The sequence below is a fragment of the Sodiomyces alkalinus genome (genome assembly GCF_003711515.1).
Source record: "Sodiomyces alkalinus F11 unplaced genomic scaffold SODALscaffold_2, whole genome shotgun sequence".
In the NCBI taxonomy this organism is placed as follows: domain Eukaryota; kingdom Fungi; phylum Ascomycota; class Sordariomycetes; order Glomerellales; family Plectosphaerellaceae; genus Sodiomyces; species Sodiomyces alkalinus.
In genome coordinates this window covers 3,461,034-3,487,516 of record NW_021167080.1, presented here as the reverse complement: position 1 = coordinate 3,487,516, position 26,483 = coordinate 3,461,034, and the positions used below count along the sequence as shown (strand labels likewise).

Here is a 26,483-nt window from a genome sequence, read left to right as displayed (position 1 = left end):
TACTTGCACGGATACGCGTTCTCATGCAAGATGTACAAAACGGCTGACGACGCCCAAGGTGGCTTTTAACAACAGCTCTCCCAAGTGAAAATCACTTCTCGCATGTTATATCTGCAGAGTACCAAAAGTGTACATCCGTGGGACTTTGATTGATGGTATCCATTCCGTTGTTCCGTCCTGGTCTGATGGTCTGACTTCCAGGGTCTTTATTAACTGTCAAACCTGTTTCGTACCACTGCCGTACGTTTAATATGGCATTCCAACCGCCAGCCATTTCGAACGATTTTAGCCACAGAGACGATCGAGAATGCTATCGGGAGTTGCACCCCGAATTTGCGCCCATTTTTCCAATACTTCACTACCTTGCCTTACATTAATATGTCCCATGTTATTAAGTCACTAACAATTCATGTCGCCTCCATTCACGCTATCGTTGGTAGCACAGAGTATCCGTATATCTTCGACATCCTTTAGATACATCTCCCGGCCGTTTACTCTTTTGGTTGTACCGTCAATCATCATATATTATTCGAAACACATCAACTATTGTTGTCCCGTCTTTGCCGAGAAAGAGACAAGGGGCAAACACCTACGTATTCGGAAGCAGTACGGCAGACAAAAACATAATAACTTATTTCCTCCTATGAATGATAGAGGCCGAGGGATGACCTGGCCAAGACGATGAGGGTCAAATTTAAACGAAACGGACGAGAAGCGGCGGTTCAAGTCCAACAAAAATCGTTGAAGGCGAGTGAAATAGTTGCTACCCATCGTTGCCAATTCGGACAAGCGCAACGGTGTCAAAGCATCTGCATTTTGCTGCACATGCCCCTGTTGCAATACTTGGTATAGAAATCATGGTAACCAGTTGCTCTCTCTTAATAATGCGCAAATTGCAACCATTGCGCCCGGGAGACCTCTGGAGATACATATTCCGACCGTGGGTTTTAGATCATCTTGATACATATATTACACAGCATATCCGCAATCCGCGGATGCCTTCCCGCCTCGCCACCTGAGCAAACATGTCCCATCATGGCCGTTTGTTATCTTTCTTATCCTCCTCCTTGTTCTTTGCAGGCTTTTCCTGTCCAGGTTCCTCAGGGTTCCCACCACCAGGCATAACCTCCACCACCTGGTCAACGATGATCCCCCAGAGTCCCTTCCCTTCCTCCAGAGCCTTCTTATGGTCTTCTGCCCTCCTTCGGTTCCACTCCTCCTGCGTCTCGTCGCCGTACCAAAGCTTCTCTAGCCTGCCCCGCTTCTCCAGTTCAATGCGCCGCATGTCGGCCTCCATCAGGCCTTCGCGGGCCATGCGCTCCTGGCGGAGTCGACGCTGGGCCTCTTTCGCGTGCTCGGGCAGATCGGAGTTGAATATTTGTTGGGCGCGGTCGCCCACCCGGTCGTAGATGGAGCGGCCTGTGTAGTCGTACGCTAGCTGGGAGGTCGACATGGAGAATGTCGCGGCGAGTATGAGGAAGCGCCAGTCCATGCGTCGCGGAGGTAGAAGCATGACGAGCGGAGAGATGATGGCGCCGGCTATGGCTGCTTTGTGGACGAGGGGCGGTGTTGTTTGTTGAGGGGTTTTTGATGGTTGGGTCTGGCCCGGGGCCAAGCTTGGGGTTTCTTGATCCGTCATGGCGAAGTTGGGAAGTTATGAAATATCCGTACTCGGTGGCAGTTGATGCACGTAAAGTCTTGTGCTTCTACTTCGTGACGTGTGTTGGTATCTGTGCAATAAAGACTGGCTGCAAGACGGCGAAACAGGACCTTCTGAGTACACGCTCCATACCTTACCCTCGCAAATGAAAAGTATGTAGGTCGGGGGTGAAGTGTGCCGAATCCCGAGCTGGAGCCGCGCCCATGCTGCTGGATGGCGGCTACGTGAAAAATGGAATACAGGGGACCCACTTCTTTGATCAGTCCGTTCCTTTCATTGATGGGATAGCCGCGTAGCGGCATGCGTTTTGACGCTGACCTCGGGGAACTAATTAATACGGGACAAGTAGCGGCATCCCGCATATCGGTCAAATCCGTGCCCGTTACGTAACCGTAAAACTACGGTCTGTTCAACACACATGACATGTAATTACCCTAAGAACCGACTCGAGGAACCAAAAGTACCGCCCCGGTACGCCGCCTACTCCTTCTGACAAGAGACATGAATCTCTCATCCGGCCCTGTCAGTACCTATAATCTGGGCTTCATTCTGCCACAAATGAGCTCCTGCTTCCTTCAACAGCCGAACACACTCCTCATTGTCCTCGACCCTTTCTGCCAGAAATAAGGGCGTGTTGTTGGCCCGATTCCTCACATGGACGCTCGCCCCCCTGCTGAGAAGCTCTCGAAGTATCTCCGCCCTCCCGACGGCAGCAAGATGCACGGCGGTGTTCCCTGCGTAATCGGCGTGTTTTAGGAGCGGTTGGTTGGACCCGACGTCGTCGCTGTCGAGTATCTGCTTGGCAGTTTCGCCATGTCCGTCGCGGATAGCGCACCCTAGAGCAGTGAATGCCGATTCGTTCACGGAGAGACGAGCTATAGCCGTCTCCAAAGAAGATCCGGGGTGCGAGAAGACTGGACGCTTGAGCTCGGTCATCTCGCCGCGGAGCGACCGGGACATCTTAGCTTTGACCTCGGCGATTGTCAGGTTCGGCAGTGCCATGAGATACGATAGCTTGGTGAGCGCAGCCTCCGTGGTGAGGTCGTACCCGAAAATCACGCCGGCTCTACCCAGCTCAGTGCCGGGCCCGTAGAGGGGGGACACGAAGCCGTCCAGACACTGACTAACGTTGACCACGATGATGCCTCTGTCGATGGCTGACTTTATCACTTTCGTGAGGCTGCCGTCCACGCCGCCCGGGGCATTGCCCATGCCGAATGTTCGGAGGACAAGGCCACGCAAGTTCGGGGCACGAAGAACCGAGTCGAGCATCTCCGGCTTGATTCCTGGAAAGATGTGGATACAGGCCACATGGGCCGTGTCGAGGTGCTGGGCGACTTCAAGCTCCGCAATCCTGGTGGGACGGAGAATCAAGGACCAATTCACGTCGATGCCGAGTCCGTTCATCTTGGCGAGCGGCTCGCAGTTGGGACTGGCGAATGCATCGAAATTGACTGCAGAGTTCTTCGTGGTCCGGTTCCCTCTGTAGAGATTGTGGTGGAAAAATATGCACACCTCCGGAATGACGAAAGTCCCCGCAATAATCAGAGATCCCAACAGGTTATCCACTGCGTCCGACTGCAGGTTGAATATCGGGGCTTGTGATCCAGTGAGAATGATAGGCTTGCCCAAGTCTGACATCATGAATGACAGGGCAGACGCTGTATATGATAGGGAATCCGTGCCATGGAGGATGACGAACCCATCAAAGAGCCGGTAGTTCTCCCTGACCGTCTGAGCAATCTCAGTCCAGCCTGCGGACGAGATTGAACTCGAGTCCAGGAGAGGGGAGAACTCCATCACACCATATCGGACATGGCGGGAGTAGGTACTTGGCGGCGTCCGCAAACTGTCGAGCACGACCTTTTGACTGCCCTTGGAAGCCTCGAGGGGGACTGACGGTGACTTGTCGTTGAAAGATGGGCGCGGAGCCATGGCGTTCGCAATGAATCCGCCGATGGGTTGTAAACCGTCTGGAGTGGGCTGCATGCAGATCGTCCCGCCAGTCATGATGATGAGTACCCGAGACTCGGGATGGCATAACTCCGGGGTTTCGTTGGATCCCATTCCGTTCGCAGGCATGCCAGTTTCTGTCGTTTGATAGCCAGGAAAACACCACACTGGTCCAAGTAAGATCCCACCTCGTTAACCGTATCTGTAGAGGTATTCAAAGATTTTCGCTCAGTTTCAGTGAGATGTACGGATAAGGGGCGTCGTCCGGGCTCATACAATGGATGCCAGTGTATCCTCGCCGACTGTCGAAAATAGCCGTCGCAGGGGGATTCAGCAGTTCCAGGTCCACCTTATCGCCTTTAAAGGTTGAAAGAAGAAGAAAAAATTCGGGTCTCTTATAAGTTTAACTATCACCCGAGATTGACCTACTCAGGAATAACGGTAAGAGGTGGCCCTATAATAAATACCACGTGCGATACATACTGCCAGGGACAGTATCCGAGCAATGGGAGCAATGTGGTAATAATCATTAAGTAACTGTTAGGTGAATACGAGAAAAGCTACTTTGTATATAGCATTACAAAGGCCGACCTTCCGTTCACGGACTACTACCTAAAGTACCTATGGTAGACATCATGAAGACACCTTATTAGCCTTTTATTCACGTTATACGGATGGAGATTGGGGCAGGCAGTGAAGTACAGAGGTACAAAATGGTCTCCCTTTTCGGACCAAGCAGCCAACCACTACCGACCGTGCACGCGCCACCAAGAGTTGGACCGACCAACGACTTTGACTTGACAACTTCGATGGATGTAATGACTTCGAAAAGGTACTTGGTAGATTTATTAGAAGGTCATCGACCTTTTATATCTCCCGACTCCTCGACTTTCCACCTTCCAACCTCTTGCGTCGCGAGCATTCGACGCACCCGAAAGACATCGCCTGTTTCACACAGCCAGAATCAACCAGCCAATTGCATGATCCGATGCTTACCCTACTCTCCTGTCGCTAATCCTGCGTCGCGTTGTCGAGTTCGACCGACCGAGCTCTCATTATTTTCCTGTCCCATCTTCAACGACCTGCCACATCGCCATCATGGCTACGTCCCCCCAAGCAAACGGGGCCCTATCTCCACGGACATTTGCCTTGAAGCATCAGCGACCAAGATCTAACTTCGTGGGATGCTCCAAAATCACCGACTACGAGCTGCTGGGCAAGCTTGGAGAGGGCACTTTCGGGTAGGCCATCTGATCCAACCAGTTTGACAACGCCAAAGGGGGGGGGGGGGGGGGGGGGGGGGGGAGGGGTAAAGCGCATGCTGACTTTCGTCGTTTAGAGAAGTATATCGGGCGAGAAATCGAAAGACCGGTACCGTCTTTGCGCTGAAGAAGATCATCATGCACAACGAGAAGGACGGTGTATGTTACCTCGTCACGATATCTTGCATCCTCCTGATAAGCCCAGTACGATTGACTATAGACAGTTTCCCATCACAGCCTTGCGCGAAATAAAGTTGCTCAAGATGTTGTCTCATGAGAACGTCCTCCGGCTGGAGGACATGGCCGTCGAGCACCCTCCTCGATGTAAGTTTGGCCCCTGGCCCTCTTCTCAGCATGGAACGTTGGGCGGCTTACGGAATTGCAAATGTTGCAGCCAACGATGTTAAACGTAAGCGACCGATTATGTACATGGTGACTCCCTATATGGACCACGACCTCTCAGGCCTCCTGGACAATCCGTCTGTTCGGTTCACAGAACCCCAAATCAAATGCTACATGCTGCAGCTCCTAGAAGGCTTGCGCTATCTGCACGACAGCAATATTCTCCATCGCGATATGAAGGCCGCCAACCTTCTCATCAACAACAAGGGCATCCTTCAAATTGCCGATTTTGGGTTGGCGAGGCATTACGACGATGCAACCCCGAAGCCTGGCCAAGGCGCTGGCGAGGGCAAGAGAGAGTATACTGGTCTCGTGGTCACTAGGTGGTATCGACCCCCTGAGCTTCTCCTTCACCTGAAGAAATACACCACAGCTATCGACGTGTGGGGTGTCGGGTAAGATACATTTCCCGCAACGACGTCATCTTCCTTCCCCCATGGCGCGAACAATCTGCAATTTCAGCTAACATATTTTCGTTTAGGTGCGTTTTCGGAGAGATGCTGTCCGGCAAGCCGATTTTAATGGGCGAAAGTGATGGCCAGCAGCTTGAGATCATCTGGGACCTAATGGGGTCTCCCACGTCAGAGAACATGCCCCTGTGGAACACGCTGCCTGGTGCAGAGGGCCTTGTACCTCGTCCGAGACCTGGCAACTTGTCGACGAGATTTCGTGAGCATGGCTCTGGCGCGATATCTCTGCTTAAGGAGCTCCTTCGACTTGACTGGAGAGCACGTATCAATGCCATAGACGCTCTTCAACATCCTTACTTCAAGATGGCTCCGCTGCCCGCGAAGCCAGGGGAACTTCCTACCTTCGAGGAAAGTCACGAGTTGGACAGACGCAAGTTCCATGATCGCAAGGCAGCCCTGCCTCCAGCCCCGAAGGGGGGAACTGTGGGCCTGGGCCCGGAGGCTCATGGCGCCCATGCAGGTTTTACCAGTGCTGATGTCTACAGCGGCCGCAGCGGGGCGAACGGGGCGAACGGGGCGAACGGAAGCGGATACAGGAACGGGGACGAACGACGTCCTGCTTGGCAACGGGATCGCATCTTGCCAGGCGAACGGGGGCTTCCGCCGCGTCCGCCTCCTCCTGCAGATAACTTTAACGGAAGTTGGGATGGCAGCGAAGACCGCAGTAGCCACCGTGATAGGGATCGGGATAGGCAGCACCGGGGTGGAAGGGACCGGCCAGCGAGGGGAGGAGGGGATGTCGATACGTATATCCCGAGTTACGGAAGGGATGACGGGCGACACAGAGACGAACGGGCGCCTTACGACCGTCGGGGGCGCAATAGTAGGGATGACCGGCGGCCGGACCGGGATCGTCGAACACGAAGTCGGAGTCGGTCGCCGGTCCGCGACAGAGAACGTGATCGCGATCGGGACCGTGACCGCGAGCGTGACCTTTATCGCCGGTAACTGTTGACGAAACGGAGAGTACGGCACCTTTCTTTCTTCGGGCCTCACCATGTTTTTTTATATGCCCTTCTTGCTCTACTATTGTGGGCACTGTTGTAAGAATCTTAGCCGCGGCGCACGGGTTGGGAACGGCGTTGGAGGGTTTTGGATAGGGAATATTCCCGGGAAGACGCGGTATCGCATGATCATCAATTTGCCGCATAGCACCAAATAACTCCGTAGTTAGATACTAAACACGAGGTTTGGGACGCGCCTTATTTAGGATTGAATGCGTGTCAAAGCTCAGAACCATTACTTTCCTCCTCGTGGATCGTCTGGGACAGGGATACGAGCCCTGCCGTCCGTTCCCTGCGTTTCGGGGCCATTGTTTCGAGAAAGTGCCAGTCAGTTTCGGGGGGAGAAGAGTCTTCAGTTCTACTCGAGGTAGGACGCGGGGTGAGCATGGTTATCGGGGTCGGCGCTATCGACTCATCGTAGTCCTCTTCCTTTGCGCGATCGTGAAGTCCCAAGGCCGATGTGACGACCTCTGAGGTGAAGGACACGACTACCCCGGCTAGTCCGCCAACGATCGCGCCACATGTGATCTGTAGAGTGCAGCCGGTGAGGAGAAGAACAGGGAAGGGGAATCTGTGGCGGTGGGTATTTCCAAGATAAGGAGGACTCACGAAAATGTAGAGCGGCTGCCGAGGACGCCCCGTGTTAGTCTTCTACGGAGACAGATGACTAAGGTAGTATTGACCGGAGGGAAAGGGCAAAGCTTACTTGGACTGGACTTATGCAGAAGTTAATAAGGGTCGTAATCCAACCGAAGCTATACGAGAACATGTAGATAGCTGGTGCGAGGAGGATGAGGATAAAGGCGACCAGTGAAGAGCCTAACGACCAGACGAGCCGTAGAGGCAAGGCAATGGCAGCCCCAAGCGCACTTGACGCCTTTACTACCATTCCGAGCCAATACATGACTGGAGTGACTGCTGGTTGAAGGGACTGACGGCCTAGCGATCCCTTCAGAACATGACGAGGTTTAACCGGACAGGCGCCTGCAGAAGTGTAAGGCAGAGAGATAGATAGGACTTATAGAGCCGGTTTGGAGTAATCGAGATGCGTCTCGCAAACTTCGGTCAAGGTAAATCGAGATCAAAGTCAATAAGCTGAGGGGAAGGGGATCAACTTGTTCCAGGCTAATACGGATTGCCTTGAGGTCGACCGCTGACGCGTTGGGAACCGAGTTGTGTTGAGGACGAGATGCTCTGGGCAAGGTCCATGTTGCCCGAGCACACTGGAATGGCATAGAGTACCTACCTAGAGACGGACATGAACGTCACGGTTAGGTACTTCGTTGTACGAAGTACAGATAGCATACCTAAGGTACCTAGTACCTTAGGTACGGTACCTTATCCTGGAAACAGCGAGGAATGCCGCTTTAGACTCATTACCTCATGATTACTACGGTATCTTCGTATCCTGTCCGTACCCTCGTAAAGAGGTACTGTACTCCGTACAAACTGACGAACGGCCCCGGCGAGCTGCTAAGGTGTTGGGTGACAGGAACATTGTCCAACACGGCATATCCGCGCTAATAGGAAGTGTATCCTGCAGGGGGGGTTACCAAGAGCCCCACGCCATCACGTAATTACGTACTGTGTTTGTGATCGCGGGGCCATCGTCTCGATCTTGCACCCCCTTCGACCTATCTCATTGTCGTCTTTTTCTCACTTTCGCTGTGTGGAACAGGAGAAGTTTGAACTTGACCGAACCCGAAGCCACCGAACCAGAAACTCATCAGGGGACTCCCGTATATCCGAATCCGAAGCTTTCGCCGTCATCCTAGCCTGATACTTAGTTTTCGAATGCCGAGTGAGGCTGGTATCAGCAGTTGACTCGAACTCGCACGACTGCACTCGAACATCTCCGTTTATCCTTGCTTCAACCTCCGTTGCCTTCACTTGGTACATATTTCAATTGGCTCGGATTTATACGGATTTGTTCGGTATTGATCTGCTGCTACCCGTTTCCCATCTCTATTTTGGGTGCAATTTGTGCGAGGTCGGCGAGAAGTGGGCACAAAACTGGTGGATTCAATCAAGCCCAACCAGCTTGGTCGTCGCTCTTCTCCTGTCCATTTCGGCCCCGATTATTCGAGATTTGCTAGCTAGCTTACCTAGTAGCAAAGGGACAAGGGACCATCACAAGCCGCGACACCGCCTCTTTGGAGAGTATCAGCTGGTCAGGTCGTCTACCACGCAGTTAAATACCCTCGTTTTGCCGGACTGCTGCAGTCCCACCTACCGCATCCCGTCGCCAGTCCCCGCCCCTCCCGTGACACACGAGGGAAGAAGCATCGGGCAAGATGGGCAACAACCCCTCGTCGTCGTCCAAGCCTGCGATTCCCGTGTCGTCTCAATCAAACACATCGTCTGGCTATTCCCAAACCCACGAGTCGCCCAAGCATTCCAAACGGGACTCCAAGCATATCATCCCACCCCGTACCGCCGAGCGCATCGCCGCCCCTCCCGAAGCCTCCCTCCACCAGGCCCAAGGGTCCACGATTACCAAAGGCCCTAAACCTCTCCAGTCCATTCCGATCCCCAGCATCACGAGTTCCTCCTCCCCGTCGCCGAGTTCACACTACAATACCCCTCATCGGGGCAGCAACAGCAACAGCAACAGCAACAGCAACAGCAACAGCAACAGCCATAGCAACAGCAACAGCAACAGCAACAACAGCAACAACAACAACAACAACAACAACAACAACGACAACCACTCCTCGTCTGCCCCACAGTCTCAACCGTCGGAGGACCGGCAGACCAGTCGCCATGAGCCAAGCAAGCCCGTAGACGTCCCCGTATGCCACACCGAATCCTCGTCACTTCGGTCACTCGCCGCCTCCGGCCACGCCCACCCCGTGGAGGCAGGCCTGGCATCACAGAACAGCGTCAGCGACATGTCGTACCTCACGCGACCGCCACGCCTACCGCTCCCCATCGAGGAGGAGGTCCATACCCCCGGATCACCCATCATAGCCCCTTCAGACGCTGCTGGTGTCGAGCCGGTGGTTGACGTCGAGGCCCTCGACTCGGATGGCATGACACGCAAGTCTTCGGGCTTGAGCAGTGCTACAGTAGAAGAGGACGACGGACAGGAACTCATTGTCGATAAGACCAGGCCCACTGTCCCGACGCGGCTCGAGTGGCGACGCGGAGGTGACAAGATCTACGTCACTGGCACCATTTTCCAATGGAACCGCAAGCAACGACTCCATCCCGTGTAAGTTGCAGGTTTTTTTTTTTTTTAACTTTCTCCTTTCTCCTTTCTCCTTTCTCCTTTCTCCTTTCTCCTTTCTCCTTTCTCCTTTCTCCTTTCTCCTTTCTCCCTTCCCCAACATACAATCCACGATCGGCATCGGCCCTCTCTCCAGTCTCCCTCAAGACATGTAAGACATGTGCTTCCATGGCTAAACGATTTCGTTCTTTTACAGGGAAGGCAAGCCGGGCGTCTTCGCTGGCACCGTACACATCCTTCCGGGCACTCACCATGTGCGCTTCCTAGTCGATGGCATCATGCAGACGTCGCCAGATCTGCCGACGACAGTTGATTTTGGTAATAATCTCGTGAACTATATTGAAATCAGTGCAGATGATCTGCGCCCACAAAAGCAAACGACATCGGATCAAGCAGCGGGACAGACAGATTCGAAATCCTCCGCCGCTCAGGAGGGGGACCAGGGGAAACCGTTGCCGAGGGGCAGATCCGTACCCTCACCCAGCCAATACTTCCACCAGGTTCCGAAATATCTTATGGATCTCGACCAACCCGAGGACTCGCCGGCTTATCAATATGCAGTGACGGCTATAGAAAAGCTACCGGCGCCTCCTAGTTTGCCGGGATTCCTCAGCAAGCCGATTCTGAACGCTGCCGTGCTTATGAAGGATGATAATAGCGTCCTAAACATGCCGCTTAACCATACCGTCCTGAATCACCTTGCCACTAGCAGCATCAAGGACGGTATGCTGGCTGTGTCGGCCACAACTCGTTTTAAGAACAAGGTGTGTTTACACTTCGCTCGTCCTGCCCTGGAGACACCAAATCCACTAACATTTTTCGGTGAAATAGTATGTTACGACAATCATCTACAAACCAACGTCGTCGTCGTCGTCTGGGAAGTGAACTTGGCTGGTATGGTGTTTTGGTGCCGGCAGGGTTCTTTATTACGCTGGAAATGACCTTGGAATGGTGGTCCTGGGCATTGGTCCTTGTATTTATCCGCGGGTCATACCCAGGTGGGCAAGGGCAGAAGGGACTCGGGCTCTGCAAGACTGGGTGTCGGTGGCGTGGAATAAACGCTGGGTTATGATGATTCTTATAGAGCCATGCTCGGCCTGGCATTTGCTCTTTAACATGTGGTCAAGCCATCGGGAGATACAGAGTTGGCCGATCAATCTCTCCATTTGATATATACCTCATCTGTCCTAAAACGCTGCGTACATTGACTCTCCTCCATCGGCGTTTGGAAACCCGTCTCGTAGGCCAGCAAGCCAGCGTGAGCGATCATGATGCCGTTGTCGATACAGAAGCGCTCATCCGTGGCGTAGACGCTGCCACCGCGCTCCTTAGCCATGGCCCCCATCATCTCCTGCAGCCTCTCGTTGCACCCGACACCACCGACGATCAGTACTTGGTTACTACCGACGTGAGCCATGGCGCGCTCGGTGATCTCGACGAGCATGGCGAAAACGGTCTCTTGCAAACTGGAGCACAAGTCCGCCTCGGTGAAGGTGTCCTCCCCCTTGGCCCTCGCGGCCTTCATCTGCGCGGCCAGGACGTCGGCGCTGGCGAGGATGCCGGAGAAGGAACAGTCCATGCCCTTTACGGTGTAGGGGAGGTCCAGGAGACGCGCGCCGCCCTTCTTGGCGAGCTGCTCGATGTTGTAGCCGGGGGCGGGGTCGTTGCTGATCTCCAGGGTGCGGGCGAAGCGGTCCAGGCAGTTGCCGACGGCGATGTCGAGGGTCTCGCCGAAGATGCGGTAGCGGCGCTCGGCGTAGGCGATGACCTGGGAGTTGCCGCCGCTGACGTACAGGACGACCGGGTTGGCGGCGCCGGTGATGGCGCGGCCCATCTCGATGTGGCCGACGCAGTGGTTCACGCCCACGAGGGGCAGGTCCCAGAGGAGGGCGAGGGCGCGGGCGGCGACGGCGACGGCGGTGAGGGGGGCGCCCATGCCGGGGCCCTGGGTGAAGCAGATGCAGGCCAGGTCCGAGGGGGCGGCGCCGGCTTCGGCGAGGGCGCGGAGGGCGAGGGGGACGAAGTGCACGCGGTGGTGCTTCGCTGTGTCCTTGGGGAGGAAGCCGGTTCCGGGGGGCGAAACGAAGGTGTCTCGGACGTTGGAGAGGATCGTGACCTCGCCGGTTGGGGAGTGGTGGATGACACCGAGGCCGAGCTTGTTGGCAGAGCCTTCGCAGCCCAGGGCTAGAAGCCCGCCGCGCCATCTGGGCTGTTTTTGCGTCATGATAACGAATGGATGTTTGGTTGGTCCAAGGAGACACGAAATTCGTAGTTCGACTTCTTAAGATTATGTTTCGATGGGGCAAATCCGATACAGTGCGGCCGGAAAACGAAGGGTCTCTTGATGCGCCCTCGGCCAGGTCAGGCCGCCGAAAGCTGCGGAACACCGGGCTATACAAGTGCTGTTGTTATATAATCCGAGAAACAAAACGAATGAAGGTATCCGTAGTTGTTTGTACGTTAGGTAGTATCAAAACAGTTGAAATATCCAGTGTCCTTCCACAAGAATATACCGAGTTAGAGGTCGAGTAACGCGTTGTTGATTTAGATGCTGCCCTGAGAAGAGGGGCAACATTCTGTACCGATGTACTCGGAAGTCGTCCAACCCCACCTCCGTACGTGTCAAGGTGAGTTGAGGTGACTCTTATTGGCCCGTGCACGAGCCGTGCCCTTGTATTTTTCACATTCGCAGTGCTCTGTCACACACATGAAAAGGGTACCTAAAGTACTCAGGTACTCGGGTCTGTGGGTACGTAGCTCCCACCAGAGACACAACCCACTCACGACAACCACCACTTGCCACTAACTGAATTCTGCTTCTTTGTTTTCCATGCCCTGCTCCATCACCAACTCTTTTCTGCCTCCAGTTCGGTGCGGGCAAATTTTCTTGTCTTATTCGAATCCCTTAGAGCAGTTTTCACCTTGTCCGTCTGCCGCTGCAACCTGCCATGGACCTGCTTCTCACGATCTAAGTGGCCCCTCGTTTCTTCGGAGCTTCTTGCGCCGTTACTTGACGCTCCGGACCGAGAGCCCATACATATCTGCACAACTTGGCCTCACTGCCTCACCCTGTTCAACATCTGCTTGAATTTGCAGAAGGAGATTACAACATGGCGAGCCCCGACTGCCAATATCTGAAAGGATTGCTCTGCTTGCACCCCTTGCCCAGCCTCGAGGACTGGCGCTTCCCACAACTAATATGACGGGGTTTGAACTGTGGTACGGAAGATAACCCATGTTGAAATGGGCACTCCGGCGCACCGAATCACTCTTACTCTCCCATATCAAGTCTGTACAGGAGCCTGTACGGAGCTGTGGCAGATTGTCTTGCTCGAAGCAGAATGTATGTCTGTCAGCAGCTGCGCCTTTTGGGCGTAGCTTAGCCCAATCCGCATCGCAACGGAACCCCTGCCACTCCGCAAAGTTGCACATAGCAGCAACATTATCGCGCAAATTCCTCGACCACGAATTCCTCCCCTGACCACCATCATCTTCTCCGCCCGGCTCTTATCTACAACCCACGAAGGATAGAGGTTTAAACCCCGCTGTTCCGAATGGTATTAAGCAGCAACGGCAAAGGTGACGGAATGTCACCGAGCTCGTCCGGCGCCACGAAGCCCACAAACCCACAACGCCCACAAACACTGCACCGATGATACAATTGAAACGCCTCTCCAACTATGGGTGGCAGATTTTGGTAACCCACTGCCCTCACAAGGTCAGTTGATACACAATCGGCGAATAAGGGCACCTAAAAATGATACAAGAACTAATGGATACCACCAGGCTGCCAACCCACGAGCCGGCCCTGTCAACTACGACCAGCTTGTATACGCATGCCCAGCATATATACAACCCATCCCAGCCATCACGTTGATATTCCTTCAGTCTTTGGCTTTGCTTGCAACATGCTTTGGCGACATATCATCGCCGCTGCCGTCCAGAATTGCGTACACGCAATTATACTTTCGGGAGAGCCCTTCGCCTTCGAGTCAGGCCACGACAAATGCACGACGAATACAACACAAAAGCCGTGGAAGCGTCAGCTCAGTCGTGCATTATCCGCAATTGAAGCATCTATTGTTTTTATTTATTGGTCTCAAAGCGGCATGCCATCAACTCCAGCTCATAATGCATGCTCCAGACCCATACTCGTTACATGATGACAATCCTGAACGCCGCCGCCCCTGGATCCTTTGCCGACCAGCCTGCCTATCAGACGCCTGACCAGGCAACGCCTCCGAACACCGTCCGAAACCCTCCGAAACCATGGGTATATACGAACACTGCAACTAAATATACACCTCTTACCAACGCCAGCGCTCGCGACAGCAAGAGACGCTGCTTGGCAAAGAGTTCGAATTAATGACGATAATCTCAAATGACGATAATCTCAAGAGGCAGCTTAGCCTTGTTGAGTCAAGCCAGAAGCAGCACTTTGTGGGCCTGGCTGAGGGGGTTGAGCGAGTGGGGCGGGTGGATGTGGCGGCTGTGGCGGCTGTGGGAGTGCTGGTCTGCCTCCCGCAAGATGGCCATTTACCATACCCTCCTGCCCGACGTGCCTCCGTGGGAAGATAAAGGGCGACAGCGGAATTGTCGCTCTGAACTTGAGCGCCCTCGTATCGAAGGGATCGATCTCATACACTGGCTGCTCCTCGTCATCGTCCTGGTCATACTTCCATCGATCGGAGGTCTCATCGTCCCGAGGGGGAGTTGTTATGCCGCGCCGGTCGATCCACAACCGATTCAACCGGCCGATGCGCCTGCGGAATGCCGGCTGTTTGGTTGACGGCGGCGCATGCTTACCGCCGGCCATACTGCCTCCGCCGCCGCCGCCACCGCCAGCCGTGAACCGGAAGATGGGCAATTCACGTCTATCAGGCACCGGAGCGGGTTCTTCATCCAAGTCCATGGCCTCCGAGTCCGACGAGGTCGACGCCGGCGGTGTCATCAAATACTGCGCCTTGGCTGGGCGGAAGCTAAGCTCCATGCCTTGCTCCCTGACCGGCGACAACGGATCGCGGGTGAGATCAATGTGGTTTTGATTCCACTTCCGATGGGTCTGCACCTTCTGCTCGACATCGGCGCGCAATTCATTATCCTTGGCAGCCAATCTGTCTGCCAGTTGAACAAGGTCCGCGTCCATCGAGCGACCGTCTGGCCGAGAAGCCACACGCACTGCGCTTGCCGTGGGGCGAGCAATGGTGGGCACTTCGGGCACCTTCCTTCTCTGGGGCTGCACATGACCATCAGCGTCACCAGCCATGTCAAGAAGATGGTTTGGAGGAGAACATACCTTGGTATTTACGAGGTCGTCATCGTCTCCCTTGATGCCCAGCTTGGTCTTCATCTCCCTCACCTTGGCGCGCTGCTCAAAGATCATGCGTTCGAGTTGGAGGAAGTCACGCTTGAGCATCTCCCTTTCATGGGTGAGGATGATCAGTTGGCGGCCATCTTCCAGCTCCTTGCGCAAACGCTTGAGCTTTTCGGCGCTCTGCACATCTCGCTGCCTGGTCTTCCGGGTCTGGCGGGCCTCGCGACGCCGAAAGCAGACATAGGGGTCTGTATCGTCGGTTTCCTGGTGAGTCTCGAATTTCAGAGTGGGGTGCAGCGACGTGTTTCCTTTCTCCTGGCGACACGCTTTCCAGTACTCATAGATTTGCTTGGTGTGGGACATGATCTTGCCCGACCCGAGCTGGTTGAGTGAGGGCACCATCATGTCATAACTGACAACAGTGTTGTCGATGGACGCAAAGGGGGCTTGTTCCCCCGCGGTCTCCTCGAAGACCTCCATGATTCTTTCGAAGTCATCTTCGGACAATTGGGCTGCACTCTTCCTTGTGCTGTTGTACTTCTTGAGAAACTCGTCATCCTCTGTTGTCATGTCATACGATACCCCGATGCATTCCTCGACAGTCTGCGAGAAGCGGATATATGCATTGGGCTTCTGGAACTGGAGAGGATAGAGTTGATCATAGTTGATCTGGCTCTCCTGAGGAGGCGGCACGGGAATTTCCTGGTCATTGCTAGTGCCCGACTCCTTGAGGATTGATTGCAGGTGGTATTCCTGCGGAGCAGAATGTGTCAGCTGTGGTGTTACGCCACTTCACGCTTTAAAAACCGCGAAACAAGGCGTGGGGTGTGTCCTCTGTTTTAGGGGGCGGCGTCAAGTGAAGTATCGTACGGAGACCCGCTTCGGTGAGCCGTCACCGAGGGGGGTCCACCCAAACATCACGTGACAATACCCGTGATATCAGAGTCACGCGAAAAGGTAGGTGAAGGTGACTCACAGTCTCCTCAGCAGCTTCAACGCCGGTCGCAATTTGTGTTTCTGTTGTCAAGGACTCATATTCACTGGGATCGATGTCATCCTCCCGGAGAACGGGGAGGGGGGTTTTGACGTTGAGTTTCTTGACACGAACTTTTCGGGTCGACATGGCGGTGAGGGATGGCAGAACGGCGCAAAGCCAGCGGAATAACCGCAAAAAAAATGGCTCAGGTCATACACGATGGTTTGCCACGCTCACTTTTGCATTTTTTGACGATAAAAAGGGTGGTTGAGGTTGTTGTTTTGATGGCCGTTGTGTCGCTGGACGATGAGGTGACGTTGAGGATGTTTTGCCGCGCGAAGAATTTTTGCCGTCCCCCTGTCCGCAAAAGCTGCTGCCTCGGACGTCTTTGTTGGGGGGCGACATGTACCCTTACCCTCTGTATTGGTGGGTAGGTACTTTCGTGTTTTCCCCCTGAGGTGTGGGCCACTTTTCCGTCTTGCTTGGTTCGCTGTTGGGTGGGCTTGAGCTTAACCCGAAGTGGCTGAAAAAGAGAAATTAGTCACGTGACAAATGCTGCGATATCAATCCCATCTTTCGATTCGTAAGGTAGGTACCTTACATTGTTTCTTGATCCTGAATAGGTTCGCGGTTCTCCTATGAGAGTTTTTTCAGAAATCGAGAAATATATATCACGATGACATGCGGGTTCCCGGATAGAAAAATTCATGTATTTCCACAAAATATTCATACATAGACTGTCGGAAAATGAGGTACGTCATACTGCTTCGCATGTCTCTACAGTGTGAAATGAAGTGCTCGTCCTCGTGACTTTGAATTTAAAATATTTACAAGACCCTTCTGTTTTTTGTCTCTTTCTTTCCTTGTATGGTAACCGCGAGTCTTCACTCCATACTTCGTACTTGCGGAGTACAACTCGTGGCTCCAGGACGGATTCTAAGATGAAGGCATGTTCGCTGGGTTGCGGTTTCTATCAGAGATAGGTGGTCTGTGCACAGTGTCACTTCTTGGCTCAGCGTCAGGCCAATCAGCAACCGAGCTGCCAAACGAAGACGCGACAAGGTATCTACCTAGGTATCTAAGGTAATCCGTAGGTACCGTACCGTAATTAACTTGGCCACCAGAGGGCATCGAATTCAGGCTCCAAAGTCTCGACGGCGACCTCATTGCACCCACGAAGACGATTCGGCGTTTCGCACAAAAGGCAGACGGATTTTTCTTATTGCATCAACACGAGTACTTCTAGCACACATACTTTTTTTCTTCTCACTCAGCAAGCATGGGCAACACCACCAGCGCCGTGCTGGACAACATCGTCCAGGGGTCCAACTGTGAGCCCCTCCCCCGCTTCTACAGAATCGAAAATACATCCCCCGTCTTGTACTCGGTTAGATTCTGACTATGGGTGCTTGCTAGTCGATAGAGACGAAGTCGACCGTCTAAGGAAACGATTCATGAAGCTGGACAAGGTATGTTTCCTCCAACCTCGAACAACCCTTCCCCCGGGGCGGTAGAGGTGAGCACGGCATCCTGACAGCCTATTCCGCAGGACAACTCCGGTACAATCGAGCGCGAAGAGTTCCTTAGCCTGCCCCAGATTTCGTCGAACCCGTTAGCAACAAGGTACTGCCATGGTCGTCTCTCCCCAGTGCAGCCATCAGGCACAGCGCAAAAAAGAAGAAAGGAAAGAGAAGAAGAAAAAGGAAAAAGAAAGGGAAAAGAAAAGGAGGAAAAAAAAAGGCATACCAGCTAACCTTGCGCTCGCTTCCCTCCGACAACAATAGGATGATTGCCATCTTCGACGAAGACGGCGGCGGCGACGTCGATTTCCAAGAGTTCGTCTCGGGCCTGAGCGCCTTCTCGTCCAAGGGCAACAAGGAACAGAAGCTCCGGTTCGCGTTCAAGGTCTACGACATCGACCGCGACGGGTACATCAGCAACGGGGAGCTCTTCATTGTGCTCAAGATGATGGTGGGTAGCAACCTCAAAGACCAGCAGCTGCAGCAGATTGTCGACAAGACGATCATGGAGGCCGACCTCGACAAGGACGGGCGCATCAGCTTCGAGGAGTTTACCAAGATGGTCGAGAGCACGGACGTCAGCATGAGCATGACCTTGGATCAATTCTAGTTTCTGTTCTTCCCATTCGAGGGGGTGGGAGGGGAGGGGAGGAAGGGGCCGATGAGCGAAGCGGCCGCATCACGAGACATGACAACTACTGATGTTTACGGACAAGGAACGACAGCGGTGGGGGGGCAACAGGAAGTTTCTTCTTGCGTTTGGAATAGAATACCCCGAGGCAGCCCGGCGAAAAGGAGGTGGTTAGACTGCGTCTTAGTCCAGAACTACGTGCTCCTGATCGTTCTTCTTGGTTCCTGCTGGTATATGTGCTTGAGCTATCCTACTATACCGCCGATATATGACACAGGAAGTATGATGAATGGCCCTGCACTGATATGGCGACATGGCAGATTGTGCCCTCGCAGGTAAGTGTTGGTATGCTTTGTCTTTCAGTCCTGCGCTATATGGCTGACTACCAACAGGAGCATCCGTCTTGCGGAAGGAAGCCCGACTTCTATCCCGTCTTGCCCTACGCCTTAGCAGGGCTCTGCGTATACTAGGTCAGGGGCCGAGATGGGCACGAGCTCAAGCATTTGGATACGCAGTCATTTTTCCACAGTAGAAGAAATTCCGCGAGGGCTCTTAGAATGATGAGTGATGACTCCGACTAGCAGAATTACAGGCAAGTTGGTCATGTCTGTCTCATCTCGCTGAAGACGAAGCCTTGTCCAGGCCTGGTTTATTCTGTCCTGCCGCTGGCATGCTGGTGATTCGAACTAATACACCATGCAATATCGAGCACCTTGGGTCTCTGCTGAAGCAAAATCACAAACGCTAGCAGATACCTTGGTATTACGGCCTGGAGATACTTCACCACTTCAACTTTCTACCAAGCAAGATTGACATGATAGTTATGTATCTGTGACGAGGACTGGCTGAATGGACCTTGGAGTACCTTACTTCGAAAGCCGGCCAATTGGCAACGACAAACCGATCCCTGTGTCTCATCCGCCGCACCTAAGGTACCGATCCGAGACAATGGACTCAGTTCAGCTGGTCCCGACAGATCTGCCGCAAAGGGGCGCGATCGATCCCTTCGCGGCCAAGGGACTACATTCCTAAGGTACCTTAGTTAATGCCGAAGATACATAATATAATACACACGAGATACATCTCCGCATTGTTGTATGTCTAAGTGGATTGATCGAGGGCGAAAAAAAAGAAGGAAAAGGGAGTAGCGGGAAAATAAAGAGGAGAACGGGGGCCCCGAGAAGCATAGGCGCTCGGACAACCCGACTTCTTCCCACTTATCAAAGTAGAGCTTGACTTCCTGACTGCCGGGACAAGACAAGAATGAGGCTGCTGAATGAGGCGAGGCTGACTGGTGGAACCAAAGCCGTCAAAATAAGATTTCACGGTTGTGTGACGATTGGCTGTGCTTTGGAGGAGCAGACGAGGCTACAACTCATGGTGTGTGTGTCCCATCTGCATGTCTCTCTCGGGTGGCCAATACATGAATAAGGTACGGGTGGGTGCTGCAGAATGAATCAATCGTCGATGAGCCGGCTGACTAGGTACGGGGCACGCAGAGCGCCTCGTTTCCCATTCAAAGACCCTGGAACATGTTCCTACGTTATTTCCTTTGTGTGTCGAACATCGTAGCTAGACCGAGGCGGCTTGACACTGGACCCATATTTTGAAGAAAGGAGGGGGCGTGGAACACGAGGACTGAAGATGCCCGAAATGACAGGTCACATGTCCCTTTGACTACGCGTGAACTCGTTGGTAACCCGGGGTGTTGGTTGAGGTTGGTTGCCAAGGAATGATCGTCGCCTGAATTGGACAGAAAATCTCCCGAGATCGACGCGGGGACGGCAGGGTCACCAACTACGGAGTAGGTAGGTTTTCGTGAGGAGGACGACATACCAGCTTCGACGATAAGAATCTTGTGACTGGGAGTTTCTGGGCTGGTTCCATATGGTTGCTTGAATCCATGTGGAAACATGATGGAAACGTCACGGAAACATCATTAAAGCCCCTGTTCGTTTCGTTTCGTTTCACTTCACATCACCCTTCGTGCATCACCGTTGTAGACCTTAATAAACATAAAACACAAATACAAACACAAACACAAATAATACAACGTTACAGGCAATACATAGTCTATATCGTGTCTCGCCTGTCCCGTCCATCCGTACCGTACCTATAATACACGCCGATTTTAAGTTTCCAAGCTTCCATGGCCCATTCCCGTTGTCCCAGTTTCTTCCCTTTTCTTCTTCCCTCAGACACTTCTCCGTGTCTACCCCGTACAAGAAAGAAAGCTCAACACCGAATATCCTGGCCTGGAGAGCGCGTAAAGAAACCACAAAGACAGTAAAATGCTGTAAGTTTCGTGTAGACATAAGGTAGACAGTGTCCGGTACACACGTGTCATGCATATGAGAAGAGCAGAAAAAGCTCATCCAGCCCAACTCCTGCCCAGCCCGTGTGGCATCCTTTCTTATCCAAACTCCCAGAGTGAAAATAGAAGTCATTTCACAGTATGGCTTCAAAGGACCAGGTCTGTCACCTGACTCTAGGTCCGTATGCAGAATAAATATACAGCTCAAGGTTCAAGGCCGTCCCCTGGTGACAGCAAAACACCTGTGAGTGACCACTCTTGGCATTGTAATCTTTTCTTTTTCTTCCCCTTTTCGACCACTCTTCTTCTTTTTCTTCTTGTCTCGTTGGGGGATGCTTAAAACAGCAATTTTGTCATGCTTTATCGTCCCGTCGCTGTCGTCATGACCGAGAAAAATCAGCCGCTCCCGCCAGAGTGAGCGTGGGGCCCGCTGCCGTCGGCGGATTGGGTTATATCCAAACACTCTTGGATAACTAGGCAAGGTAGATCAGGGTCAGTGTCGCCTCCCAAGGTTGGAGTGTCCAGCGCAACGACGTACTATCGAGGATCCGTTCCTCCCAGACGCCATAGTGGTAGTCCACAAGGCCATGGCGCTCGATACCGTCGCATAGCCGAATGAGCTCCTTGCCCATCCTCTCCAGGCCTTCCTCCGATACGAGGCTCTGCGGCCGCTGCAGTAACCGCCCGGGCTGCATCATGTCCTTCTGGGCCTGGAAGAGCGCCAGCCACGCGTGGTTGAAGTTCTCCCAGAGCTTGATCCGGTCTTGGTGCAGCTTCGGGTCGTCCTGGCACAGCCCTGCAACTCCTGTCGTCAGTCAAAACTCTGCAGGGAAAAGAAGAAGAAAAAGAGGCATCCGACTAGCTCTCTCTTTTTTTTTTTTTTTTTTTTTTTTTTCCACTCACCTAGTTCCTGGACCTGGGACAAGAGCCAGTTGGAAACGTCCAGAAGCGACTGGCTCGCGGATTCCAGGGCACCGGCGCGGATGTTTTGGAACACGCCCCGCAAGGCTGTCTGGTATTCGATCCATTTCTCTTCCAACCCCCCCGACACCGGGTATTCTTGCTCTTCTATCGCCACCTCCGCGTTTGGTGTCGGCTGGGCCATGCCGCCTACGCCGGACATGTTGGTCGTCGAGAAACCCTGCTGCAACTGGGATGATGACTGGTACGTTGTGGGGGTGGCAGTGGCCGGCTGCGCGTGCGAAAGGGTGGAAGGGCCGGGGGTGCTGTTCGGGTCGTTGGGGAAATATGATGCTTGCACGTCGGTTGGCAAGATGGAGGCACCTGCAGGCTGCCGCTGAAACTGCGCTTGCGCGTCATAAACGGAACCTGTGGTACCCGCCAGGTTTTCGTAACCCATGGGCATTGTGTTGTAGCCCGCAAAGCTTGGCTGTTGCCGACCGTCCTGCCCATACCCCGACTGATAGTGCATCGAATTGGCCGCCATGGAGGTGGCGAAGGACCCCGTGACTTGCTCGGGATAGTTGTACGCGCTGTAGCTACCCGCTCCCGCAATCGCTCTCCCCTGAGAGGGTGGTGTGTTCACCGGCGCGGGCCGGTTGTAACGATCGGAGGACCCGGCGGGCATGGAACGGCGTCCCTGCGAAGGATCGTGCACATATCTTGGGTTAGATGCCGGGTGCATGGGCTGTTCATTCTGCCTTCGAAGGCGATTATGATCCTCCATACCACAGACCGTCCTCCACTTTCGCGTGCCAGTGGTGGACTCGATGTTAGGAGATTCGTCGAGGCTGGGTACGGCGGATGCGCAAGTCGCAGCGCGGGATGCGTCTGTTGTCTCGCCAATGCGGAAAAGCCGAAAGGCCAACTCCAAGCTGAGGAGTCAATCGAGCGAGCGAGCACCGCAGTGGGAGGTCGGATATAGTGGAATTAAGGCGACGAGGTGGGATTGGGGGTCCAGACGCAAGGTGGCAGGGCAGTAATAGTAGCCCTCACCCAAGGCCGACCAGGTCTCGATCAGAATAGGTCCCGCAGAAAAAAGCTGGGGGGATGCGAGAAAATCGATGGGAATGCAAAGTCTATACTAGTAGAGTGGAATACGCCCTGGCAGACCTGATCCGGGGCGCTACCCGTGTGCGTGCCCGTGCCTGTGGTGAGCACACCTCGAGTGCTTTAGCGCTTAGGAGCCTGCGCTCTGGAACCCTCACCTGGGGAAGGAATTCTGATGGAAGAGGAGGGGGGGAGACAGGGACGAAGAACGCTGACGAGCCGTTGTCTTTGCGCTGACGAGCGAGGGTCGAGACGCGTTCGAGATTTTCTTTTTCTTTTCAGGCTGCGCACTCTGTGAGTAATGAGCCCGACGAATGAGGCGAATGGGGGCCTTGAGTTGTCAAAGCAGGCGTCAAGCTTGATGCCAGGAGTACCCCAGGAGGTGCCTGCAAGTGGGAAAGGCTAGCATAACCAGCAGGCAGGTCCCTGCGTGGTGTTCCCTGGCGATGAAGCCGCACCAGGGTCTCACACTCGGTAACCAGGACACTACCTAAATAGGCACGGGAGCAGCAAGGCGCTTCGCTCGGACGCACCCAGACCGTCGGGTGCAAGAGAATTCGGCGGCAAAGGATTTCGTGGTTTCTGTGGCGGAGTAGCTGGGTAAGGGCAGAGGTTGCAAAGGATACAACGACGTTGGATTGGGGTGGGGGAGCGTGAGGAATGAGAAAGGTGAGGACCGTAAGTGAAGCCTAGGACCTTCTACACAGACGCCAGACTGATGGGGGGCCGGTAACGTATGATTTAGATTGGAGGGTTGGAGATACGCGGTTCAAGAGAATGTGATAGAGACCGTGATAGGGCGGGAAGACGGGATGGCGATAGGAGTGTCTCAACGAAATTTCTTGCATCAAAGCCAAGTAACTCGACCGAGGGTGGTGGACACATGAAAAAGTCGGCGCGGCTACTTCTGCTTCTGCCGATGATAAAGAGCACGGGGCGTCGTCGAGTTCGCTGTGGTCCTTGGTCGTTTGACACTGGAGTGGCGTTGAGAGCAGGTTGAAACCAAACGAAGCGCGACGGAGATGGAGATGCCCAGCGCAAAGTAGGAGCAGGGTCTCCTCGAGGTGTCTTGCCGAGGACAGTGCCGAGCGGGTAGTCGTTCGATAAGTGTGAACCGAACGTCGAGGTCGGGGAGGAGCGTCCTGGGAATGAAATGAGCACCAGGGGAGTGACAGCAAAGAGATCGACTGCCCTACAGGAGTGAGTACGTTGTACGGATTAGAGGATAGACGGTTGGAGCGGATGGAGCGGAGTCAATCGATCTGAATGAGAACGTGGGAAGACGGCGGTCAGGTTCAGGGGGGAAACAGTTAAGGGTAAGGTGTTATGGGGGGTCCATCCACAGCATCCGAATCCTGATAGTGCGTTGTAAGCAAAAGGGGGGAGGGAGGATAAAGGGTTACATCAAGGACAAGGACAAGGACAAGAACAAGAGCAGAAGCAAGGCGTTCAACTAGCGGATGATTGAGGATGTGCCCGCCATAATACACTAAGAAGACGAGATGAGAAAGCGCAGCAGATTGAGATTGGCCAGGGTAGGGCAGGGCAATGATGTAGTAATGCCCGACAGACAGAGATAGTACCTCAGACTACCTGGACGCCGATCACCTAGAGGCTCGTTCAAGTGTCATGCGTCAAGGCGTGCCAAGATGAACTACGCCCAGAATGGGGACTAGCTTGCGAGCTTGTAGAGTCAGGTCTCGGTCAAGCGGGGAGCGCTACGACGTATGGAGCTGATGCTGTTTTCAGGAAGACTCTGTCAAGGCCACCGGCCAGCCGGGAGTACCTTATGGATGTTGTACGTTGGACGTTGGACGTTGGACGTTGGACGAAGCATTGATCCGGATCGTTCTCTGACCGTCCCAGCTTGTTTATTTAGGCTTGGGTCCGCGTCAGGTACGGACCAATTGCTTCAGCAGATCAGAAGAAAGAGAAGAAAAGAAGGGGTGGAGGTGGAGGTGGAGGTGGAGGTGGAGGTGGGAGGGGGGGTAATTACTGAATAGCTCAAGACTAAGTTTTGTTTTTTAGGCGTGGGCTTAAACGACATGAGCAGAGGAAGGTGCAGACAGTTAGCGTATTACAGAGTGACGCATCGCGCGTCCAGTTTCCCGGGACGAAATTGCGTACGTTGTATATGTACAAAGATGAAGGAAAAAAATTGCCCGGGTGTGTACTTAAAATGATGCTGCTTCTCTGTAATCCCGTGGTATACGTGTACCTTACCTTATATTAAGGGGATGGCTAGCGTGGACTGAAGTACCAAATGACGAATGTACAACGCGCGCCGAAAAGCCAAATGCCGGCAGCAAGAAGAGACATGCCCCCCAAACAGGGTGGGAACGGAGAAAAGAAAGAAAAGAACAAATAAAAGAAATCTTAGCCGTCGGGTCAAAATCCGAGCAGGGGCCGAAACGACTGGTTCTGCGAAGTACATGTTACTGAGGACTTACTCCGTATGTACACACTGCTGCTCATTACCTAGGCATGTACCTACGACGTACTCTGCAGACTTCGACTTCAGGCACCAATCACCCCAATGTACCAAATACGGAATTACCTTACCCGGATTAATGCGCGGGGAAGAAACGAGCTTTCAGGAACATTCGGATGTTCATTGGGAGATGAGAAGATGACGGACCACAGACCACAGACCACAGGGACGGGTACGTACTCTTTACTTCGTACTCGTCGAGCTAAATTCCCGCCTTTTCCTCCGCCCCCATTCTTTCCTTATTTCCTCCTTTTTTTCTTTTTTTTTTCTTTTCATTTTGACCTTACCTACTCCTAACAGGGCTTTCTTTTCCCATTCGCTGCGGATGTCGAAGAGTTGAAACAAGTCTTTCTCTTCTTCGCCGTGCCTTCCCCCCGGGACCTAGCGTGCCGTGGCCGCGTCTTGACCCCTGGCCTGTCCCGTTGATTGCTGGGAATCGACTACCCTGCTTCTGCTTCTGCTTCTGCTTCTGCTTCTGCTTCTGCTTCTGCTTCTGCTTCTGCTTCTGCTTCTGCTTCTGCTTCTGCTTCTGCTTCCGCTTGATCGCTGCAGTTTCTCCACGAAGACGCTAACGCAAGGTACCAGCCTGCTGCCCCGCCTCCACTGCCCTTCCAGGTTCTTAGCCACAATTATGGAATTGTGCCAGGTTGCGCCGAGTTTTGAGACAGAGGTTTGAAGTGCGAGTGCATCGTTGGGCACTTAAAAAAAAAAAAGGACCCTGGGAATTCTAGAAGGATTTTGCAATTGCAGACTGCAGCTGAACTTGTGGCTGCCATACCACATACGGAAGGAAGGACGATGCGCGAAGTGCGATCTACGACCTATTTCATACAATGTACTTGGTATGCCAGAGCTGCCTTGCGTGCCAGGACGTCATTTCTTTTCTGGGCACCTGAGACACGGGGAGAGTAGGTTGACGACGAAGAGAGCTCATTCAAGTAGGTAAACGTACGGACCTCTTTCCCTCCCCAAGAACGGTTCGCTCTCTCCTTTTGCTGCGGAAATGCGATAAGCCACACTATCCCACCTGGGCTGATGATGCTCGCGATTTGTATGTACGAAGTACGGATGGCATAGCTACAGCCCCTGGCAAAAAGTATTTGAATACGCCTATGTACCATCGACCCACAAAATGTCAGGCTGAGGGCATATGGCTTACTATCTAGCCTCAAATACATAGGAGTGTTCAAATACTTATTGCCTCCCACTGTAGGTAGGTATTACGGGGGTTTTTTGGTTTCGGGGGG

The 26,483-nt window shown here is 53.5% G+C and overlaps 13 protein-coding genes across 13 annotated transcripts; 6 read left to right on the top strand and 7 right to left on the bottom strand.

Annotated features, from left to right (window-relative positions):
* Positions 1-252: 252 nt before the first annotated feature.
* On the top strand, positions 253-771 carry SODALDRAFT_105837 (hypothetical protein). The gene has a single exon (XM_028606490.1). The coding sequence runs from the start codon at positions 410-412 to the stop codon at positions 683-685; it is 276 nt and encodes a 91-aa protein (XP_028468645.1). The 5' UTR covers positions 253-409; the 3' UTR covers positions 686-771.
* SODALDRAFT_330567 (hypothetical protein) lies at positions 719-1,825 on the bottom strand. Its single transcript, XM_028611236.1, has one exon. It carries the CDS (start codon positions 1,637-1,639, stop codon positions 1,034-1,036), a length of 606 nt encoding a protein of 201 aa, XP_028468644.1. The 5' UTR covers positions 1,640-1,825; the 3' UTR covers positions 719-1,033.
* Positions 1,826-1,929: 104 nt separating this feature from the next.
* SODALDRAFT_330566 (lysophospholipase) lies at positions 1,930-4,029 on the bottom strand. The gene has a single exon (XM_028611235.1). It carries the CDS (start codon positions 3,740-3,742, stop codon positions 2,171-2,173), a length of 1,572 nt encoding a protein of 523 aa, XP_028468643.1. The 5' UTR covers positions 3,743-4,029; the 3' UTR covers positions 1,930-2,170.
* A 682-nt stretch (positions 4,030-4,711) lies between these two features.
* On the top strand, positions 4,712-6,695 carry SODALDRAFT_322117 (Pkinase-domain-containing protein; the record flags this gene model as incomplete). The annotated part of the gene is made up of 6 exons (XM_028609684.1): positions 4,712-4,854; positions 4,953-5,034; positions 5,100-5,199; positions 5,270-5,284; positions 5,339-5,672; positions 5,759-6,695. 6 exons carry the CDS (start codon positions 4,712-4,714, stop codon positions 6,693-6,695), a joined length of 1,611 nt encoding a protein of 536 aa, XP_028468642.1.
* A 106-nt stretch (positions 6,696-6,801) lies between these two features.
* Positions 6,802-7,944, bottom strand: SODALDRAFT_330564 (hypothetical protein). The gene is made up of 3 exons (XM_028611234.1): positions 7,458-7,944; positions 7,361-7,375; positions 6,802-7,279 (listed from the first exon to the last, which is right to left on the bottom strand). The coding sequence occupies exons 1-3, from the start codon at positions 7,653-7,655 to the stop codon at positions 6,971-6,973; spliced, it is 522 nt and encodes a 173-aa protein (XP_028468641.1). The 5' UTR covers positions 7,656-7,944; the 3' UTR covers positions 6,802-6,970.
* Positions 7,945-8,848: 904 nt separating this feature from the next.
* On the top strand, positions 8,849-10,999 carry SODALDRAFT_105777 (AMPKBI-domain-containing protein). The gene is made up of 3 exons (XM_028606489.1): positions 8,849-9,965; positions 10,177-10,744; positions 10,812-10,999. The coding sequence occupies exons 1-3, from the start codon at positions 9,046-9,048 to the stop codon at positions 10,863-10,865; spliced, it is 1,542 nt and encodes a 513-aa protein (XP_028468640.1). The 5' UTR covers positions 8,849-9,045; the 3' UTR covers positions 10,866-10,999.
* On the bottom strand, positions 10,891-12,516 carry SODALDRAFT_330562 (peptidase M22, glycoprotease). Its single transcript, XM_028611233.1, has one exon. The coding sequence runs from the start codon at positions 12,202-12,204 to the stop codon at positions 11,134-11,136; it is 1,071 nt and encodes a 356-aa protein (XP_028468639.1). The 5' UTR covers positions 12,205-12,516; the 3' UTR covers positions 10,891-11,133.
* SODALDRAFT_356861 (hypothetical protein) lies at positions 12,270-13,118 on the top strand (the record flags this gene model as incomplete). Its single annotated transcript, XM_028613945.1, has 3 exons — positions 12,270-12,379; positions 12,529-12,607; positions 12,738-13,118. 3 exons carry the CDS (start codon positions 12,270-12,272, stop codon positions 13,116-13,118), a joined length of 570 nt encoding a protein of 189 aa, XP_028468638.1.
* Positions 13,119-13,522: 404 nt separating this feature from the next.
* SODALDRAFT_105760 (hypothetical protein) lies at positions 13,523-14,296 on the top strand. Its single transcript, XM_028606488.1, has 2 exons — positions 13,523-13,698; positions 13,767-14,296. The coding sequence occupies exons 1-2, from the start codon at positions 13,633-13,635 to the stop codon at positions 14,205-14,207; spliced, it is 507 nt and encodes a 168-aa protein (XP_028468637.1). The 5' UTR covers positions 13,523-13,632; the 3' UTR covers positions 14,208-14,296.
* Positions 14,036-16,265, bottom strand: SODALDRAFT_330561 (hypothetical protein). The gene is made up of 2 exons (XM_028611232.1): positions 15,277-16,265; positions 14,036-15,216 (listed from the first exon to the last, which is right to left on the bottom strand). Exons 1-2 carry the CDS (start codon positions 15,862-15,864, stop codon positions 14,386-14,388), a joined length of 1,419 nt encoding a protein of 472 aa, XP_028468636.1. The 5' UTR covers positions 15,865-16,265; the 3' UTR covers positions 14,036-14,385.
* A 1,125-nt stretch (positions 16,266-17,390) lies between these two features.
* On the top strand, positions 17,391-18,575 carry SODALDRAFT_330560 (EF-hand). The gene is made up of 4 exons (XM_028611231.1): positions 17,391-17,601; positions 17,687-17,739; positions 17,820-17,893; positions 18,055-18,575. Exons 1-4 carry the CDS (start codon positions 17,550-17,552, stop codon positions 18,398-18,400), a joined length of 525 nt encoding a protein of 174 aa, XP_028468635.1. The 5' UTR covers positions 17,391-17,549; the 3' UTR covers positions 18,401-18,575.
* Positions 18,576-20,999: 2,424 nt separating this feature from the next.
* Positions 21,000-22,583, bottom strand: SODALDRAFT_105672 (hypothetical protein). Its single transcript, XM_028606487.1, has 3 exons — positions 21,639-22,583; positions 21,274-21,531; positions 21,000-21,208 (listed from the first exon to the last, which is right to left on the bottom strand). The coding sequence occupies exons 1-3, from the start codon at positions 22,420-22,422 to the stop codon at positions 21,132-21,134; spliced, it is 1,119 nt and encodes a 372-aa protein (XP_028468634.1). The 5' UTR covers positions 22,423-22,583; the 3' UTR covers positions 21,000-21,131.
* A 108-nt stretch (positions 22,584-22,691) lies between these two features.
* On the bottom strand, positions 22,692-26,251 carry SODALDRAFT_376580 (hypothetical protein; the record flags this gene model as incomplete). The annotated part of the gene is made up of 14 exons (XM_028614829.1): positions 26,069-26,251; positions 25,989-25,998; positions 25,819-25,934; positions 25,644-25,774; positions 24,548-24,611; positions 24,401-24,463; positions 24,149-24,334; positions 23,861-23,937; positions 23,455-23,813; positions 23,279-23,341; positions 23,037-23,131; positions 22,904-22,978; positions 22,809-22,821; positions 22,692-22,737 (listed from the first exon to the last, which is right to left on the bottom strand). Coding segments are annotated over exons 1-14 (1,398 nt in total), but the record flags the coding sequence as incomplete, so codon positions are not given.
* Between the last annotated feature and the right edge of the window lie 232 nt (positions 26,252-26,483).